Genomic DNA, 19,338 nt, shown 5'->3' with positions numbered 1-19,338 from the left:
GAATAATGTAACCATTCTCCTTTTTGGCCATCAATGACCCTTCCTTGAAAAAATCCAGAAATGCCAATGCACTAACTTAGTTTGATTCCCACCTCCTAGGGAAGACAGTTTGTTCTTAAAGGAATCAGTGACTAATTCACTTCCTCATATCTCTTTCTATTGTGATAGAATAGTAGAAAAGCATGCACTTTTGAAGGCTATTCACAATTCAAGATTTATTCAGGACAATATTTGCATTTTGCAATTTGGTACAGAATGTAATCTTTTTGCATTTTGAACTGCGTTTCCACTAATTAAAGCAAGCTAAGAACAATGGTGGAACTAAGAGGAGGAGAGTGAAACTGGGACCTTTTAAAAGCAGCTGGAAATGTGGGAAGGCAGAGGATTAATCAGGAGTACCCTTGACAGTTTGGAACAGTTGGAGGCTGTGAATATTCAGCTACAACAAAAAAAATGAACTTTTCTTAATGAAATTAAGAACAGCAATCAGAGAAAATTAGATTTTTATTATTATTTTTTTTGTCTCTGTCAGCTATAAATCAAAGTTCCTAGAAGAAGAAGGTGGCTTGTAAAATGTATCAGGAAAAGTAGAACTGTATAAAGTTAATTTCTGACAGTTCCTATAACCCCCTACTGCCCAGTAAACTGGGGCTCTTAGAAAACATAATCTAAAAGGAAATAACTGGCAAAACAAAAAACAATGAAAGAAAAGAAGGCATTATTGCAGCCCAAAACCAGTCGGTCAGAAGCTCTGTCACAATCCAGAAGCTGAAGCGGTGAAGGAATCATTCAAGCAGCAACAGAAGCTGGAGTACAAGTCGCCTTAGCAATATTGGTATGAACATTTGCAGAAGTGACTTCGCCTTCTTTTGAGGCACACAGAGCTTCTGTAACACATCCCTTCATGGTGAGGTCAATGACAAATTTACCTGCAAATGAAATTCATGGAAGGTGGTGAGAAAAGGAAGACATAAACAGCTACCCCAAACCAATTCTTCATTCAAGGATGTAGATCAGACATGGGCAAACTTTCTAACTTGGGGGCAGCATGGCAGGTTCGATTGGGGTGGATGGGCCAGGTGGGTTGGGGTTCTCCCCAAGCCCCTCCCTATCCTTTCCTCCCCTTCCTCTTCTCTTTTGGACACAGAAAGATGGAAACCATTTGGATCCCAAAAGGGTTGGCCTTGGTCAGGATGAGATGGTGCATGGGGGAGAAAAATTGTATCCATTAGACCCTGTATTGCCTACTCCTGATATGTAATCCTAGAATCCTAGAGCTGGAAGATACCCCCACGGACCCTCCAGTCCAACCCCCTGCCATGCAGGAAGGCACAATCAAAGCATTCCCAATAGACAGTAAAGCCTTTATCTGGAACAATAAAAAGCCAAGAATTCATTATAATAATTTAATTGAACAAAAAGAAAAAGGAGGATTAGCAGTCCCAGACCTCAAACTTTATTATGAGGCAAGTGCTTTAGTGTGGGCAAGAGATTGGGCATTGCTAAAAAAGAAGAAGTTACTGACTTTGGAAGGAATAGACCTTAGGGGAGGGTGGCATCTTTACACATGGTATAAAGGGAAGGAAAAGGAAAAAAATTTTTGGGAATCATTTTGTGAGATCCGCAATTTTAAAAATTTGGGAAAAATATAAAAAGAAATTCTATACAAAAACACCGTTATGGGTATCACCGCTTGAGGCTAGCCAAAGGAGATGTATGGGGTGGAACGACTGGCCAAAATACAAAGAAATCTTAAAAATTCATCAGGGAGAACTAATACTAAAAGAACAGCAGGAACTAATTACTATAGATAAAAAAATATCATGGCTACAATATTGGCAAATCAAAGAGAAATATAAAACAGATAAAGAATTGGGCTTCTCAAAAGGGAAAGATTTCTGGGATAAAATCTTGGAAACAGAAAAGAAATTAATAACAAAAATATACAAAAAATTATTAGAATGGCAATTAGAAACTAAAGAAGACAAAAATTATATGAGAAGATGGAATGAAAACCTAAGAAGAAATATTAAACAAACGGAATGGACAAAAATTTGGAAAAAAAGACTAAAATATGCATATGCCACGGAGCTTAGAGAAAACTGGATTAAAATGGCATTAAGGTGGTATTTAACACCAAAAAAATTAGGGAAAATATATAATAATACAAACTCGATGTGCTGGAAATGCAAGAAGAAGGAGGGTTCCTTCTTCCACCTATGGTGGACATGTGAAAAAGCGAAAGATTACTGGAGGATGATACAAAAAGAAATTCAAAATATGTTAAAAATAAAGATGCCAATGAAACCGGAGCTGTTCTTACTAGGAATGTATGACAACAGTATAGAAAAAGAGAAAGACAAAATACTATTTCTAGCACTCACAGCTGCAAGAATGTGCTTTGCAAAAAAATGGAGACAAACGGAGATACCAGAGGAAGAAGAATGGGTAATAAAGCTACTGGACATTAGCAACCTGGACAGACTGACTTTTTTATTATTGAAAAACAAAGAAACAGGAAGAAAAGAAACAGACTGGAAGGAGGTCATCGAGTACCTAAGGAAAAAGAAAAAAGAGACTTGTATCTAAAAAGTAGAAAAGAAGTGGAAATAATAGGTGAACATAGAAGAAGAGAGGGGATAGAACGAAGAGATTGGAAGGAAAATAAAGAACTTTACTTTATTTTTTTTTCTTCTATACATGCATTTTTTTCCCTCCTTTCTTCTTAGAAGAAGAAAGGACAGAAGATCCTCAGAAGACACCAGGGAGTCGAAGTAATCTTTTCTTTTTTCTTTTTTATTATTACTTTTTTTTTTCTCTTACATTCTCTCTTTTTTTTTTCTTTTTTCTCTCTTTTTTCTCTATTTTATTTATATTCACTTTTTAAGAAAAAATCCTCAATAAAGATGATTTAAAAAAAAAAATAGACAGTAAAGCCTCCAGAAGAGGAGATTCCACCACACTCCGAAGCAGCCTATGCCATTCCCCAGGAAGTTCTTCCTAATCTTTCCAGTTGAATCTCATTCCCTGCCATTTGAACCCATTGCTTCCTTGTGCCCTGGTCTCTAGAGCAGCAGAAAGTCCATTTTTCCCCTCCCTCTTCCTCCTCAATGGGACACGCCTTTAAATCTAGAAACATGATTCTGGTGTTCCCTCTCTACCTTCTCTTCTCCCAGGTAAACATCCCCAGGAGGAAAGGAAAAAGAGAAGGAAGGGAAGGGAAGGCAAGGCAAGGATGAGAGGGAGGGAGGAACAAAGGAAGGGCGGAGGGGAATGGAGGGAGGGCGGAAAGAAAGAAGGAAGGAAGGAGGGGGAAAAGAAAGAAGGAAGGGCAGAAGGAAGGAAAAAAGGATGGAAGGGAAGGAGGGAGGGAGAGAGGGAGGTAAGGAAAGAAGGGAGTGAGGGAAGTAGGTTAGGAAAGAGAGAAGGATGGAAGAATAAGATGGTGAGAGAGAGAGAGAGGAGGGCCACTCTGGCCCCGGGCCTGGGTTTCCCCATACCTGATGTAGATGTTGCAGCTTCACGACAATGTGAAAAACCCACATCTCAATCAGTATGGAAGTGTTTAATGGCTATTTAATCAAAGTGGAAAGGAAATAAACCACTTGGGGTGGATGACCAACATCCAGGTTAATCAAGAGTAGTAGTGTTTGGGAGGGAGATTAAATTAATGAAGTCTCCCACAGGAACTACCAGGACATCTAGAATGTCTCCACATTTGACATCATAGTGGTGGCATAGGAGAAGGTCCTCACATTGATGGCATAGGTGCAGATAAATGGAAATCTCCAATTTCTGGGGGAAATAAATCCTACACCACACAATGTAATATGACTTTTGTTTCTGCATTATAAATGCCGTTTTCAAGCTGGATCTATCATAAGAACATGGAAAAAGTTTATTAAACTCCAACAATTTTGTTTTTGTGGGACATCCTGGAGCACATTTTGCTATAGTTTTTCATTGAATCTCATTGAGTCTCAACCCATTCAACATAGTTTGTGGAAACCACAAAAACAAAGTTTATAGGGTTTAACAACTACTTTCAAAGTAAGTGCCTAAGATCTATTTTCTGATGCCATTAGTATTTTATTCTTGCCAATCTGAAATTCAGAAATTACCGTATGTTACTTTTTCCACCATGTCAAGACAGTAGTTCTCAGGTCCAACACAATCCACCATTTCTGTTTCACACCCATAGGGTGAGAAGGAATAGCAGGCTGGGCATTGCTTCCCATTGGGTTTGTCCATTACTGGCGCCACTGAAACCAAAGAGAAAGAGCTGGTGAGGTGATCAGGCAGGTGCAAAGATGATGCCTGGTGCAATGAAGCTGGGCTGCTAAGAGCAGGTCAGTGCCCACTTCAAGCTGCTCAAACTTTTGTAATGGTAGGTAAAGGTAGTCCCCTGACATTAAGTCCAGTCCTGTCTGACTCTGGGGTGTGGTGCTCATCTCCATTTCTAAGCCGAAGAGCCAGCATTGTCCGTAGACACCTCCAAGGTCATGTGGCCAGCATGACTGCATGGAGCATCGTTACCTTCCCGCCGGAGCAGTACCTATTGATCTACTCACATTTGCATGTTTTCGAACTGCTAGGTTGGCAGAAGCTAGGGCTGACAGCGGAAGCTCACGCTGCTCCCCGGAATCGAACCTGCGACCTTTCAATCAACAAGCTCAGCAGCTCAGTGCTTTAACCCACTGCGCCACCGGGGGCTCCTTTGTAATGGTACTCTGGTTGATTAGTGGAATATGGAAGGTTTCAGCTCTACAAGCATGATGAATATTCTTTATTTCGCCAGCCCCCAAGGAGTAATCCAATTTCTGAGACACTTTTTGGCAAATAATATGCTTTTGTATTTTACAACACCATAAAAATGCCGAAGGTCAAAGAACAAGGAGAAAATACTGCAATCAAAACAGCTCGGCATCATAGTAGATGAAGCAACAACACCCTCATGTAGCCGGAATTGAGCATAACCTCCAAGCGCTGAAGTTGGAAAATGCCAAAATACCTCTGTCTGTCTGTCTGTCTTGTAACTCTTAAAAACAGCATTTAATGTTTGCCGTGTATGTGTGCATTGTGATCTGCCCTGAGTCCCCTTCAGCGTGAGAAGGGTGGAATATAAATACTGTAAATAAATAAATAGTTCATTTTATAAGAATTGATAGGGTGAATAATGCTGGCAAACACACATTTTGGTCTCTCAAATGTTAGACTTGTTTCTGGGTATATTTGACTTACTGATTTCAGAAGTGACATCAGTTTTTCCCTATTAGCTCTAGTTACGGAAATACATAACACATGCCATCTACCATATGTCAATTCTGCAGCTGTGTATAAGTTTTCATGTGTGTGTGTGTGTGTGTATCTATGAAATGTATTCATTTACTGTATTTTTATGTTAATCTGATTTTTTAATTTGTTGCACTCTGCCTCAAGTCATCAGAAGAGGTAATCAATTAAAAATTGTTGTTGTTATTATTATTCTTACCAATCACCAGCTACCTGCTAATAGAAAATCATGACAACAATATCTAAGAAACTACAGCTGATGCAATCTATCCAATTTTTAATCGTGTCAGGAGCGACTTGAGAAACTGCAAGTCGCTTCTGGTGTGAGAGAATTGGCCGTCTGCAAGGACGTTGCCCAGGGGACGCCTGGATGATTTGATGTTTTTATCATTCTTGTGGGAGGTTTCTCTCATGTCCCCGCATGAGGAGTTGGAGCTGATAGAAGGAGCTCATCTGCCTCTCCCCAGATTCAAACCTGCTACAATGTTCTGAATCAGCATCCCAAATAATCCCGCGAACAGATCCAAAAATCAAGACAATAATGGTTTTTTGTTGGGCTTTAATTCAAGCTTGAGTTAATAATAAATCTGTCCTTTTCATTTTACCAAAATTCACCCAGGATATTGCATGATTGATTTGCTACCATATCCGATTTCTCCAGATCCATTTTGTCTTTCACGTTTTTCAATATTACCAATATGTAATGAGACAGGATAGGATTAGTATTGGGATTATACAATACTAAGTGTATCCTTGGCTCATTTGGGCAGTATTAAGTGTATCCTTTCTTTCTCTGTTAACTAAGGTCCCTTCTACACTGCAATATAAAATCCAGATTATCTGCTTTGATAGTGTGGATTACCTGATTAGATAATCTGGATTATATGGGAATGTAGAAGGGGCTTTAGAGTAACAGCAATCTTGCGCAACCAAACTACATGTATCTGCAGTTTCAGTTGACCAGGATTTCTTTTCCAGCTGTGTGACATTTGGGTTCTCCAACTTTCAAACAAACAAAGACTTCACCCTTTTGATGTCAAACCCTTCACCACATTGTTTGTATAGTATGCCGTTTAGCTTTCCATTTTGTGCATTATTCCCAAGTACATAATGAAAAATAAAGGCTGTTCTTGTTGTTTTGTTGTGTGCCTTCAAGTTCTATCTCACGTATGCTTTGAAAGAAGGAATCAAAAGGTTCTTTCTAAAGAAAATTTGTTGTTGTTGTTGTTGTTGTTGTTGGTATTGTGCACCTTCAAGTTCTTTCTCACTTATGGTGACCCTAAGATGAATCTATCAACTTGGTTTTCTTGCTAAGTTTTGCTCAGAAGATATTTCTCTTTGTTTTCATCTCAGTCTGAAGAAGAGTGACTTGCCCAAAGTGTCCCAGTGGGTTTCCATGGTTAAGCAAGGATTTGAACCCTGTTTCATTCAAACCACCCCCAACCTTGTTTTAGCCTCAAAAAATGCTTACAGTGAGGATGGGCTGTTTTGCAGAGATCTCCCACGCAACAGGCCACACTTGATCTTACATATCTTCCCTTTCCTAAATTCATATAACTTGGTGGACTATCACACACATGAGAGGACTCACACGCCTTCGTCACTGTCTGAAGCAGTTCCCCATCTGCAAAGAACAGGAAAGAGATTGTCACATACAAACCTGGTCCCTTTGTTTCCTCCATGTCAATTGAAGGGAAATTTCATTCTACATCACCAGTGGAATGCACACTTAATTCCATGCACCAGAACATGCCAAACCACGTTTTCGAGATCGGATCATTTTCTCTAATGATAGGGATGTCTCTGGACACATTAGTGGGTCTGGAATATATGACTATTCAACATATTCAAGCATTGCACTAAAAATATTTTATGTGGGTTTGCTTTTTTATTAATTTACTAGCTGTCCCCTGCCATGCGTTGCTGTGGCCCAGTCTGTGTATATGTTTTGTGTGTGTACACACACACACATATACGGGTTTGTACATGCGCTGCAGCATCTTTTTGGGGTTTTTTTTTGGCTTTTTAAGTTCATTTCTCTCTGTTTTTCAGTGTTTTTATGAGTGATGGTTGGCCTGATAGGTGTCTTGTATCCAAAGTTAGTATCAAGTCATCTAGTGGTTTTTGAGTTATGTTAATCCCACACATGAACATTACATTTTTATTTATATAGATTAGCTATCCCCTGCCATGCTTTGCTGTGGCCCAATCTGGTGATCTGGAAAATGAAATAATGAGAAAGTGTTGGTTTCTAATATATGTAATTTATTTATGCTTGTGGGTAAACAGTATTTTTGCTGTTTCTTTGTCAGTGTTGATGTCGAGATTGTCTGGTTTGCCTACTATGGAACATGCAACACATAATTGTCCTTCTTTAGGGGTCCCTTTCAAATCTAGGATACTATATCTCTCTGTGTGTGAATCATATATATCTATCTATATCTATGGCTGGATGGCTCTTTGTCAGGAGGGCTTTGATTATGTTTTCTTGCCCTGGTGAAGGGAGTTGGACTGGGTGGCCTTAAGTATTTTCTGTTGGTCATGGCGGTTCAATGTGGGAAGTTTGCCCCAATTCTGTCATTCATGGGGTTCAGAATGCTCTTTGATTGGACTTCCGGTAGCAGCAAGATGGCGGAGGCCACGGTTTGCTGAAGCTCCGCAGCCTGCAGCAACCCCTTTCCACACAACCCTTGGTAGAGCAGGGGGTGCCCCCCCCCCAGCACCCCCTAACCTGGCAGCTAGAAGCGGGTGGGCGCTATTAACTCGACCGGGTCAAACAAAGAATGGACATTCAATCTATAATCTACTACAGACCCTTGCAACTCTGTTGCAACCAGTTTGACCCATTGGGAGAGTTTTGCAGGGCGTGGAAGGCCAAAAGCCGGGGAAAGGACCACGGCTGCTATTTTAAACTCAAAAAGAAGAAGAAGAAGAGAACTAGATAAACGAAGAAAGGCTCACCAGGGAGGGTAAGAAAGCTACAAATCTTTTTCTGAATATACCTTGGATTTTCCACTATTTATAAGAACTTTAATTACTACAACTGTATCCGATTATACTTGAAATGTGCATAACGTGCATAAGGACAAAATAATGCCGAAAGGATTATAATATAAGGTAATTATGAAACTGAGAGCCTGGGGGAAGTGGAGCGTTCAACTATAAAGGGAAACAGAGAAATAAAAAAACAGGAGGAGGAAGAAGAAGAAGAAGAGAAACAAGAGAAGAAGTGGAGGAAAGTAACTAAGGGGTAGAGTGGAGGAGCGGAGGAGAAAGAAGAGAAAAAAGGGGAGTTACAGGAGAGTTGCGGAAGGAACGGTGAAACAAAAACGGTGAAACGAGAGAGCACGAGAGGTGGAAAGGTGGAAAGGAGGAAAAAAAAAGAAAGAAGGAAGGAAAAAAAAAAAGTAAGGAGAAAGAGGAGAGAGAAAAAATAAAGACACAAAAGTAGAAAGGTCAGCAAAGAGAAACATAGACAATCTAAGCCAGTGGTTCTCAACCTTCCTAATGCCGCGACCCCTTAATACAGTTCCTCATGTTGTGGTGACCCCCAAACATAGCCCTAACATTATGAATCGCCATGTAAATAATGATCTTCAGGATGTATTTTCATTCACTGGAGCAAATTTGGCACAAATACCTGGTATGCCCAAATTTGAATACTGGTGGTGTTGGCGGGGAGACTGATTTTGTCATTTGGGAGTTGTAGTTGCTGGGATTTATAGTTAACATGTAAACAAAGAGCATTCTGAACCCCACCAACAATGGAATTGAACCAAAGTTGGCACAGAGAACTCCCATGACCAACAGAAAATACTGGAAGGGTTTGGTTGGCATTGACCTTGAGTTTGGGAGTTGTAGTTCGCTTACATCCAGAGAGCACTGTGGGCTCAAACAATGATGGATCTGGATCAAACCCAATATGCCGAAACGTGAACACTGATGGGGTTTGGGGAAAATAGACTTTAACATTTGGGAGTTGTACTTGCTGGGATTTATAGTTCACTTGCAATCAAGAAGCATTCTGAACCCCACCAATGATAGAATTGGGCCAAACTTCCCACACAGAACCCCTATGAACAACAGAAAATACTGTGTTTTCTGATGGTCTTTGGCGACCCCTCTGACACCCCTTTGCGACCCCCCCAGGGGTCCCGACCCCCAGGTTGAGAAACACTGGTCTAAGCAAAATATGTAAAATATGGTAGAATAAACCCCTCACCACCCACCTACCCAAGATCTCCCAACAAGCCAAACTCCCCGCCCCCTTAAAAGACTCTAACCCCGAACAACCCCACAAACTACGTAAACCTTTCCAATTCCTCCCCTGGACAAACTGAATCCAGACAACTAAACAACTACAGAAGGGTTCATAAAACTGAGATGCCTAAGGGTTACACGACTGACAAATAACAACAAACAACAACAAAACACTACAAAATTGCTAAATCCTGCAATTACTACAATCAATAATTACTACAAATTACTACAAATATCTCCTCGCCTCCCTCCGCGCACCCCCCGACGATCTTTCGTCACCCCACGCCTCTCCGGAACCCTTCACCGACTCCTTACTTTAAATAAGAAGAAGAATCGAAGAAGATAGATCCGAGGAGATCCGAGGAGAAGGGGTAGAGAGGGGAGCGTGAGGACCCAGGTGACGCTCGCCTTCCATCCATATCGAGAGCGTCTCAAATGGCGAACCACGCAGGGCAAGGCTGAACACAGCAGCGGACACTTAACCCAAAGTAGCAAGCCACGCCCGGGAGAACCACGAGGCCGGAGTCGGAATCGACTGAGAGGCCACGCCCAGAGGAGGAGCAGGATCGGAAGAAGGCACGCCCAGAAGAAATACGAAGCCGGGGCCATCTGGAAAGACATGCCCTGACGCAAAGCAAGAACGAAAGGAGCCGAGATACATAGTGCGGGTGGGGAAGAGGACAGAGGTTAAGGAGAGAGAGCTAAAAGAGAGAGGGAAGCCGACAGATAAGGAGGAGGACAGATCTGGAAAGAAAAGACATTAGAGTAAGAACGATAGAGACCACTAGTAGAAGAAACACAATAGAGATATATACTATATTAGAATAGAGATATATATTATTAAAAATAGGGGGAAATTAAAAAAAAGAGAAATAAGGAAAGGAGAGATTCACATAGAAGAACATAAAAAGGAGTACCAAGAGAACTACAAGGAATCAGAGATTCAAATAGAATGAGGGGTGAGCTTAAATTAGTCACAAAATAAAAAATAAATCCCGGAATAAGAACAATACTCCATAAAATAATTACGAATCAATTGGCATCAATAGGCATCAACTGATATATATATATATATATATATATATATATATATGGGGAAAATAGACAAAAAAAGATAAATAAATAAACAAAATAAATATAACAACATAAACTAATAATATTAAAATTGCGTTTCAGATTCTGATCTGCAGTCCTTTGCTGCCATCACGTGGACACATAGGGAGGTGCACACTTGCCTTCAAATTCTCATCTGCAGTCCTTTGCTGCCATCAGGTGGCCACATAGAGAAGCGCACGCATACTTTCTAATTCTCATCGGCAGTCCTTTGCTGCCATCAAGTGGCCACATAGAGAAGTGCACACTTGCTTTCAAATTCTCATCTGCAGTCCTTTGCTGCCATCAAGTGGCCACATAGAGAAGTGCAGGCTTGCTGCCATCAAGTGGCCACATAGAGAAGTGCACACTTGCTGCCATCAAGTGGCCACATAGAGAAGTACACACTTGCTTTCAAATTCTCATCTGCAGTCCTTTGCTGCCATCAAGTGGCCACATAGAGAAGTGCAGGCTTGCTGCCATCAAGTGGCCACATAGAGAAGTGCACACTTGCTGCCATCAAGTGGCCACATAGAGAAGTACACACTTGCTTTCAAATTCTCATCTGCAGTCCTTTGCTGCCATCAAGTGGCCACATAGAGAAGTGCAGGCTTGCTGCCATCAAGTGGCCACATAGAGAAGTGCACACTTGCTGCCATCAAGTGGCCACATAGAGAAGTACACACTTGCTTTCAAATTCTCATCTGCAGTCCTTTGCTGCCATCAAGTGGCCACATAGAGAAGTGCAGGCTTGCTGCCATCAAGTGGCCACATAGAGAAGTGCACACTTGCTTTCAAATTCTCATCTGCAGTCCTTTGCTGCCATCAGGTGGCCACATAGAGAAGCGCACGCATACTTTCTAATTCTCATCGGCAGTCCTTTGCTGCCATCAAGTGGCCACATAGAGAAGTGCACACTTGCTTTCAAATTCTCATCTGCAGTCCTTTGCTGCCATCAAGTGGCCACATAGAGAAGTGCAGGCTTGCTGCCATCAAGTGGCCACATAGAGAAGTGCACACTTGCTGCCATCAAGTGGCCACATAGAGAAGTACACACTTGCTTTCAAATTCTCATCTGCAGTCCTTTGCTGCCATCAAGTGGCCACATAGAGAAGTGCAGGCTTGCTGCCATCAAGTGGCCACATAGAGAAGTGCACACTTGCTTTCAAATTCTCATCTGCAGTCCTTTGCTGCCATCAAGTGGCCACATAGAGAAGTGCAGGCTTGCTGCCATCAAGTGGCCACAAAGAGAAGTGCAGGCTTGCTGCCATCAAGGGGCCACATGGAGAAGTACACACTTGCTTTCAAATTCTCATCTGCAGTCCTTTGCTGCCATCAAGTGGCCACATAGAGAAGTGCAGGCTTGCTGCCATCAAGTGGCCACAAAGAGAAGTGCACACTTGCTTTCAAATTCTCATCTGCAGTCCTTTGCTGCCATCAAGTGGCCACATAGAGAAGTACACACTTGCTTTCAAATTCTCATCTGCAGTCCTTTGCTGCCATCAAGTGGCCACATAGAGAAGTGCAGGCTTGCTGCCATCAAGTGGCCACATAGAGAAGTGCACACTTGCTTTCAAATTCTCATCTGCAGTCCTTTGCTGCCATCAAGTGGCCACATAGAGAAGTGCAGGCTTGCTGCCATCAAGTGGCCACATAGAGAAGTGCAGGCTTGCTGCCATCAAGTGGCCACATAGAGAAGTGCACACTTGCTTTCAAATTCTCATCTGCAGTCCTTTGCTGCCATCAAGTGGCCACATACAGAAGCGCACCCTTGCTTTCTAATTCTCATCTGCAGTCCTTTGCTGCCATCAAGTGGCCACATAGAGGAGCGCACGCTTGCTTTCTAATTCTCATCTGCAGTCCTTTGCTGCCATCAAGTGGCCACATAGAGAAGTGCAGGCTTGCTGCCATCAAGTGGCCACATAGAGAAGTGCACACTTGCTTTCAAATTCTCATCTGCAGTCCTTTGCTGCCATCAAGTGGCCACATAGAGAAATGCAGGCTTGCTGCCATCAAGTGGCCACTTAGAGAAGTGCACACTTGCTGCCATCAAGTGGCCACATAGAGAAGTACACACTTGCTTTCAAATTCTCATCTGCAGTCCTTTGCTGCCATCAAGTGGCCACATAGAGAAGTGCAGGCTTGCTGCCATCAAGTGGCCACATAGAGAAGTGCACACTTGCTTTCAAATTCTCATCTGCAGTCCTTTGCTGCCATCAAGTGGCCACATAGAGAAGTGCAGGCTTGCTGCCATCAAGTGGCCACATAGAGAAGTGCAGGCTTGCTGCCATCAAGTGGCCACATAGAGAAGCGCACGCTTGCTTTCAAATTCTCATCTGCAGTCCTTTGCTGCCATCAAGTGGCCACATAGAGAAGCGCATGCTTGCTTTCTAATTCTCATCTGCAGTCCTTTGCTGCCATCAAGTGGCCACTTAGAGAAGCGCACGCTTGCTTTCTAATTCTCATCTGCAGTCCTTTGCTGCCATCACGTGGCCACATAGAGAAGCGCACGCTTGCTTTCAAATTCTCATCTGCAGTCCTTTGCTGCCATCAAGTGGCCACATAGAGAAGCGCATGCTTGCTTTCTAATTCTCATCTGCAGTCCTTTGCTGCCATCAAGTGGCCACATAGAGAAGCGCACCCTTGCTTTCTAATTCTCATCTGCAGTCCTTTGCTGCCATCAAGTGGCCACATAGAGGAGCGCACGCTTGCTTTCTAATTCTCATCTGCAGTCCTTTGCTGCCATCAAGTGGCCACATAGAGGAGCGCACGCTTGCTTTCTAATTCTCATCTGCAGTCCTTTGCTGCCATCAAGTGGCCACATAGAGAAGCGCACCCTCGCTTTCTAATTCTTATCTGCAGTCCTTTGCTGCCATCAAGTGGCCACATAGAGAAGCGCATGCTTGCTTTCAAATTCTCATCAGCGGTCCTTTGCTGCCATCAAGTGGCCACATAGAGAAGTGCAGGCTTGCTGCCATCAAGTGGCCACATAGAGAAGCACACGCTTGCCTTCTAATTCTCATTGGCAGTCCTTTGCTGCCATCTAGTGGCCACATAGAGAAGCGCACGCTTGCCTTCTAATTCTCATTGGCAGTCCTTTGCTGCCATCAAGTGGCCACTTAGAGAAGCGCACGCTTGCTTTCTAATTCTCATCTGCAGTCCCTTGCTGCCATCAAGTGGCCACATAGAGAAGCGCACCCTTGCTTTCTAATTCTCATCTGCAGTCCTTTGCTGCCATCAAGTGGCCACATAGAGAAGTACACACTTGCTGCCATCAAGTGGCCACATGGAGAAGTGCACACTTATTTATTTATTAATTTATTATTTATTTATTACGGTCGCTTATACCCCGCCCTTCTCACCCCGGGGGGAGGGGGGGGACTCAGGGCGGCTTACACAAGCAAGGCACAGTTCAATGCCCGCATTACATGACAACAAAAACACAACATCAGTTAACAACAGCAATTATAGCAGTGATAACAATTAACATCAGCAATAAATTATTATCAAAACAACCATAAAACCTGTAAAAGCAATAAAACAATAAAAGCAATACAAACCTCATTGCTGGTCAGCGTTTAACAGACTCATAGTTTAGGTTCTACTACCACACATTACCGGTCCTATCCATCTGGTTTCTATATCTAACTGTCAGGATGTCCAAAAGCCTGGTCCCATAGCCACGTCTTTACCCTCCTCCTGAAGGCAAGGAGGGATGTAGATGCCCTGATTTCCCCCAGGAGTGAGTTCCACAGGTGAGGGGCCACCACTGAGAAGGCCCTGCACCTTGTCCCCACCAGCCTCACTTGTGATAGCGGTGGGATCGAGAGCAGGGCCTCCCCAGATGATCTCAAATTCCGGGATGGGACGTAGAGGGAGATACTTTCAGACAGATACACTGGACCGGAATTGTATAGGGTTTTGTAGGTCAAAACCAGCACCTTGAATTGTGCTCGGAACTGAATCGGCAGCCAGTGGAGCTGACACAACAAGGGGGTGGTGTGTTCCCTGTATGTCGCTCCGGTAATCAATTTGGCTGCCACTCGTTGGACCAGTTGAAGTTTCCAAACAGTCTTCAAGGGCAACCCCACGTAGAGTGCATTGCAGTAGTCTATTCAGGATGTAACAAGAACGTGGACCACTGTGGCCAGATCAGACTTCCCAAAATACGGGCGCAACTGGTGCACAAGTTTTAATTGTGCAAAAGCTCTCCCAGCCACCGCTGAGACCTGGGGTTCCAGGCTCAGCGATGAGTCCAGGATCACTCCCAATCTGCGAACCTGCGACTTCAGGGGGAGTGTAACCCCGTCCAGTACAGGCTGTAACCCTATACCCTGTTCAGCCTTACGACTGACCAGTAGGACCTCTGTCTTGTCTGGATTCAGTTTCAATTGCTTTCAAATTCTCATCTGCAGTCCTTTGCTGCCATCAAGTGGCCACATAGAGAAGTACACACTTGCTGCCATCAAGTGGCCACATAGAGAAGTGCACATGTGCTTTCAAATTCTCATCTGCAGTCCTTTGCTGCCATCAAGTGGCCACATAGAGAAGTACACACTTGCTGCCATCAAGTGGCCACATAGAGAAGTGCACATGTGCTTTCAAATTCTCATCTGCAGTCCTCTGCTGCCATCAAGTGGCCACATAGAGAAGCGCACGCTTGCATTCAAATTCTCATCTGCAGTCCTTTGCTGCCATCAAGTGGCCACATAGAGAAGTGCACACTTGCTTTCAAATTCTCATCTGCAGTCCTTTGCTGCCATCAAGTGGTCTCATAGAGAAGCGCAGGCTTTAGCCGTGGAGGCGCATCTGTGCTGCCATCCTGTGGACGAAGTGGGAAACCACACCTCGATATAATAATAATAATAATAATAAGGAAAAAATAAATAACAATAATAATAATAATAGTTAAAAAACAAACAAACAAAATAAATGAATAAATAAGATAAAATAAAATAAATATAAAATAATAATAAAACAAAATAAAACAAAATAGATAAGACAAATAATAAATTGACTCACATCAGAAATGCAAGAAAAAGAGGAATGTGACAACAGAAGAAAGAGAGCCAGAGAAAAATCTCCAAATGACTATGCCCTTTACCTGTGTGAAGCGAAGAAAGCTGTGGACTTAGAGGACAAAAATAAAAATAACTATGGATCAGAAAATTAAATTGTATACTAATAAGGTGTTACTGGGTGACACCTGTTCGGCCCCACAGACGTTGTCATGTGGTTCAATTGTTTAACATCTACATGAAGCCGCTGGGGGAGATCATTCGGAGTTTTGGACTGAGGTGGACTGAGGTGTTATCTCTATGCAGATGATGTCCAGATCTGTCACTCCTTCCCACCTGTCACCAAGGAGGCTGTCCACCTTAGTTGCTGTGTCGGACTGGATGAGAGCTAACAAATTGAAATTGAATCCAGACAAGACAGAGGTCCTACTGGTCAGTCGTAAGACTGAACAGGGTATAGGGTTACAGCCTGTGCTGGACGGGGTTACACCCCCTCTGAAGACTCAGGTTCGCAGATTGGGAGTGATCCTGGACTCATCGCTGAGCCTGGAACCCCAGGTCTAAGCGGTGGCTGGGAGAGCTTTTGCACAATTAAAACTTGTGCACCAGTTGCGCCCGTACTTTGGGAAGTCTGATCTGGCCACAGTGGTCCACGTTCTTGTTACATCCTGAATAGACTACTGCAACGCACTCTACATGGGGTTGCCCTTGAAGACAGTTCGGAAACTTCAACTGGTCAGAGCCGCTCTTATCCATACCTGGAACAAATACAAAATCAGACTATATATATAAAAAAAACCCCAATGTGGTTTTCACCTAATGAGGCCTATCATAAAAGAGAACTTCCTTGGAACATATGGCTGACATACAACCAACTACTAAAGGTCAGAGGACAGGAAATAATACTTAAGTCACAGGAAGAACTGACCCTGTTGGACTCCTCCATCTCATGGTTTCATTATCACCAAATTAAGCAAAATTTCCAGATAGACAACACAATAGGATATGAAATGAAAAAAAAACACCTTTTGGGAAAAAAACACCTTTTGGGACAAATACTAGATTCAGACACAAAAATCATTAAAAATATATATACAACCAACTCCTAATATGGACCACTGAAACGGAGCAAATAAAAAACAATATGATAAACTGGTCAAGAGACATAGGCCACTCCATACCCCTAGCGGATTGGGAAGAAATCTGGCAAAGAAAAATTAAATATACATATGCTACCGACCTTAAAGAAAGTTGGTACAAGATCTTTTATAGATGGTACCTAACACCAGTGATATTATCAAAAATCTCCAAAGATAAATCAAAAGATCGTTGTTGGAAATGTGGGGGGGGGGGGGGGAGGTGAATTCGTCCACATGTGGTGGAACTGCAGTAAGGTCAAAAATTATTGGTCGCAATTACATAAAAAGATAGAAAAAATCCTAAACATAAAATTTGACCCAAAACCTGAAATATTGCTATTAGGGCTACTAGACTTTAAACTGGAAAAAAACGAAGATAAGATATTTTTTCACCTAATAGCAGCTGCGAGGATAACATTAGCAAAAATGTGGAAACCAAAGAAATCCCAACAACGGAACACTGGATAATAAAAATAATGGATATAATAAACATGGACATGTTGACGCAAAGAATCTCACACAGTTTTTCAAAACCCCAAAGAATTGACTGGAGGGTAGTGTTGGACTTTATAAAAGGAGAAAACAAAGAGATGCATATGATAGACCTGTAATGAAAACCCAAGGCCTATACCAATATATAGACAGCGAGTGATGCAAGTAAGGAAATAAATGTATATTTATATGCTGTAGGACAAGTATTTAGACAAGTAGTCAAAAGAACACATTATATGTACAAATATATTAATGTATGAAGATGTAACAAGTTGAGTGCCACCTGGATGAACCTGGAAGTACCTGATCTACCTCACCCACTACCCAAGTTTCCCCTATTTCTTCCCTTCTCCCCTCCTCCCTCTCCTCCCCTCCCCTTTTTTCTTCCCCATCCCTTCCTTCACCCCACAACTTCCCTGTACTGTCCACCTCCTGTTTGTTTTTAATGCAAATTTGTAAAATAATATATATATATATATATATATATATATATATATATATATATTAAAAAGAATGCTCTTTGATTGTAGGTGAACTATAAATCCCAGTAACTACAACTCCCAAATGTCAAGGTCTATTTCCCCCAAACTCCATCTGTGTTCATATTTGGACATACGGAATATTCATGCCAAGTTTGGTCCAGATCCATCATTGTTTGAGTCCACAGTGTTCTCTGGATGTAGATGAACTACAACTCCCAAACTCAAGGTCAATGCCCATCAATGCCCATGTTAGTCATGGGAGTCCTGTGTGCCACTTTTGGTTCAATTCCATTATTGGTGGAGTTCAGAATGCTCTTTGATTGTAAGTAAACTATAAATCCCAGTAACTACAACTCCCAAATGGCAAAATTGATTTTTTTTTTAGTGATGGTCACTCCTTGGGTTAGTAGGTGTCTTGTGGCCAAAATTGGTGGCAATTTGTCCTGGGGTTTTTGAGTTATGTTAATCCCAAAAACGAACATTACATTTTTATTTATATAGACGTCAGGAAGAGTTTGTTTATTTATTTACATGAGGAATCCCAATATACAGATGGGTGGAGACAAAGAATAATAATTAGATGCTATTGGAGAACAGAGCTCCCAGATGTCTCACAATTGTACTGGGCCTCTGAACTAACTTGTTCATTCCCTGGGTCGAAAACAACATTCAAGTGCTAGTCCATCTTTTATTTTTTGTTGGACTAGAGGCAGCATATTATCTTTGTTTTGACCTCAGCCAGCAAAATGTATCAAATCCTCCCTGCACTTACCTATTGTGTTTTCAACCATTATGACTGCACAGGTGTCTTGACCGTCGGCGCAAGTCTCCATGGGACCACTGCAGTTGCTTCCAAGGCCAGTGCAGACTTCACATTCCAAAGCATTGCCTGAGCAAAGGAAAGGAAACCGGGTTGAGATTCATTTGTTCACATGTATATGGCTTTGTCGTAGCCTAGCATTTCCTCTTTGCTTCATTCAATACCACAAGCCTTAGTTGATATGAGCAATTATTGCTATGTCAATGGAACTTCTTTAAAAATACTATATTGCAACATTTTCCAGAAAAGATCCTAGAATTTTAGAAAAATGTAGGCTGAGAATGAAACTGTGGTCCCGTCCACACTGCAATATAAAATCCAGATTATCTTCTATGGATTATACGGCAGTGTAGAGTCATTTATCATTGTTGTTGTTCTACTGACACAAAAACACAGTATGACACAGCAAATGAGATATGTTGGATTTCGTATCACAAAATCACAAGTCGAACACTTCCCAAGCGTCTGGGACTGTGTGATGTATTTAAGAATGATGCGTACAGATCCAACTTAAGTGGCCTTTTTCCAGTTGACAGATCGTGATTTTATCAATGTTTATTGTTTCCAAATACCGGCATGGCACCCAGTGTGCCGATTACCAATGGGACCACCTGTACTGGTTTATGGCAGAACCTTTGCAGTTCGATTTCGAGGTCCTGATAATGGCTGAGTTTTTCTTGTTGTTTTTCATCAATTTGACTGTCACCTGATATGGCAACATCAATAATTCAAACTTTTTTCTT

The 19,338-nt window shown here is 42.1% G+C and overlaps 1 protein-coding gene across 1 annotated transcript; it reads right to left on the bottom strand.

The window, feature by feature from the left end:
- Positions 1 to 200: 200 nt before the first annotated feature.
- LOC137094768 (phospholipase A2 inhibitor gamma subunit B-like) lies at positions 201 to 18,752 on the bottom strand. Its single transcript, XM_067461934.1, is given in 4 exon segments — positions 201 to 929; positions 4,122 to 4,262; positions 6,764 to 6,916; positions 18,548 to 18,752. Coding segments are annotated over 4 exon segments (639 nt in total). The 3' UTR covers positions 201 to 789.
- Positions 18,753 to 19,338: the final 586 nt, after the last annotated feature.

Source organism: Anolis sagrei, chromosome Y, assembly GCF_037176765.1.
Source record: "Anolis sagrei isolate rAnoSag1 chromosome Y, rAnoSag1.mat, whole genome shotgun sequence".
Taxonomy (NCBI): Eukaryota; Metazoa; Chordata; class Lepidosauria; order Squamata; family Dactyloidae; genus Anolis; species Anolis sagrei.
The sequence above is the reverse complement of the archived record's forward strand: the minus strand, read 5'-3'. Positions and strand labels throughout refer to the sequence as shown.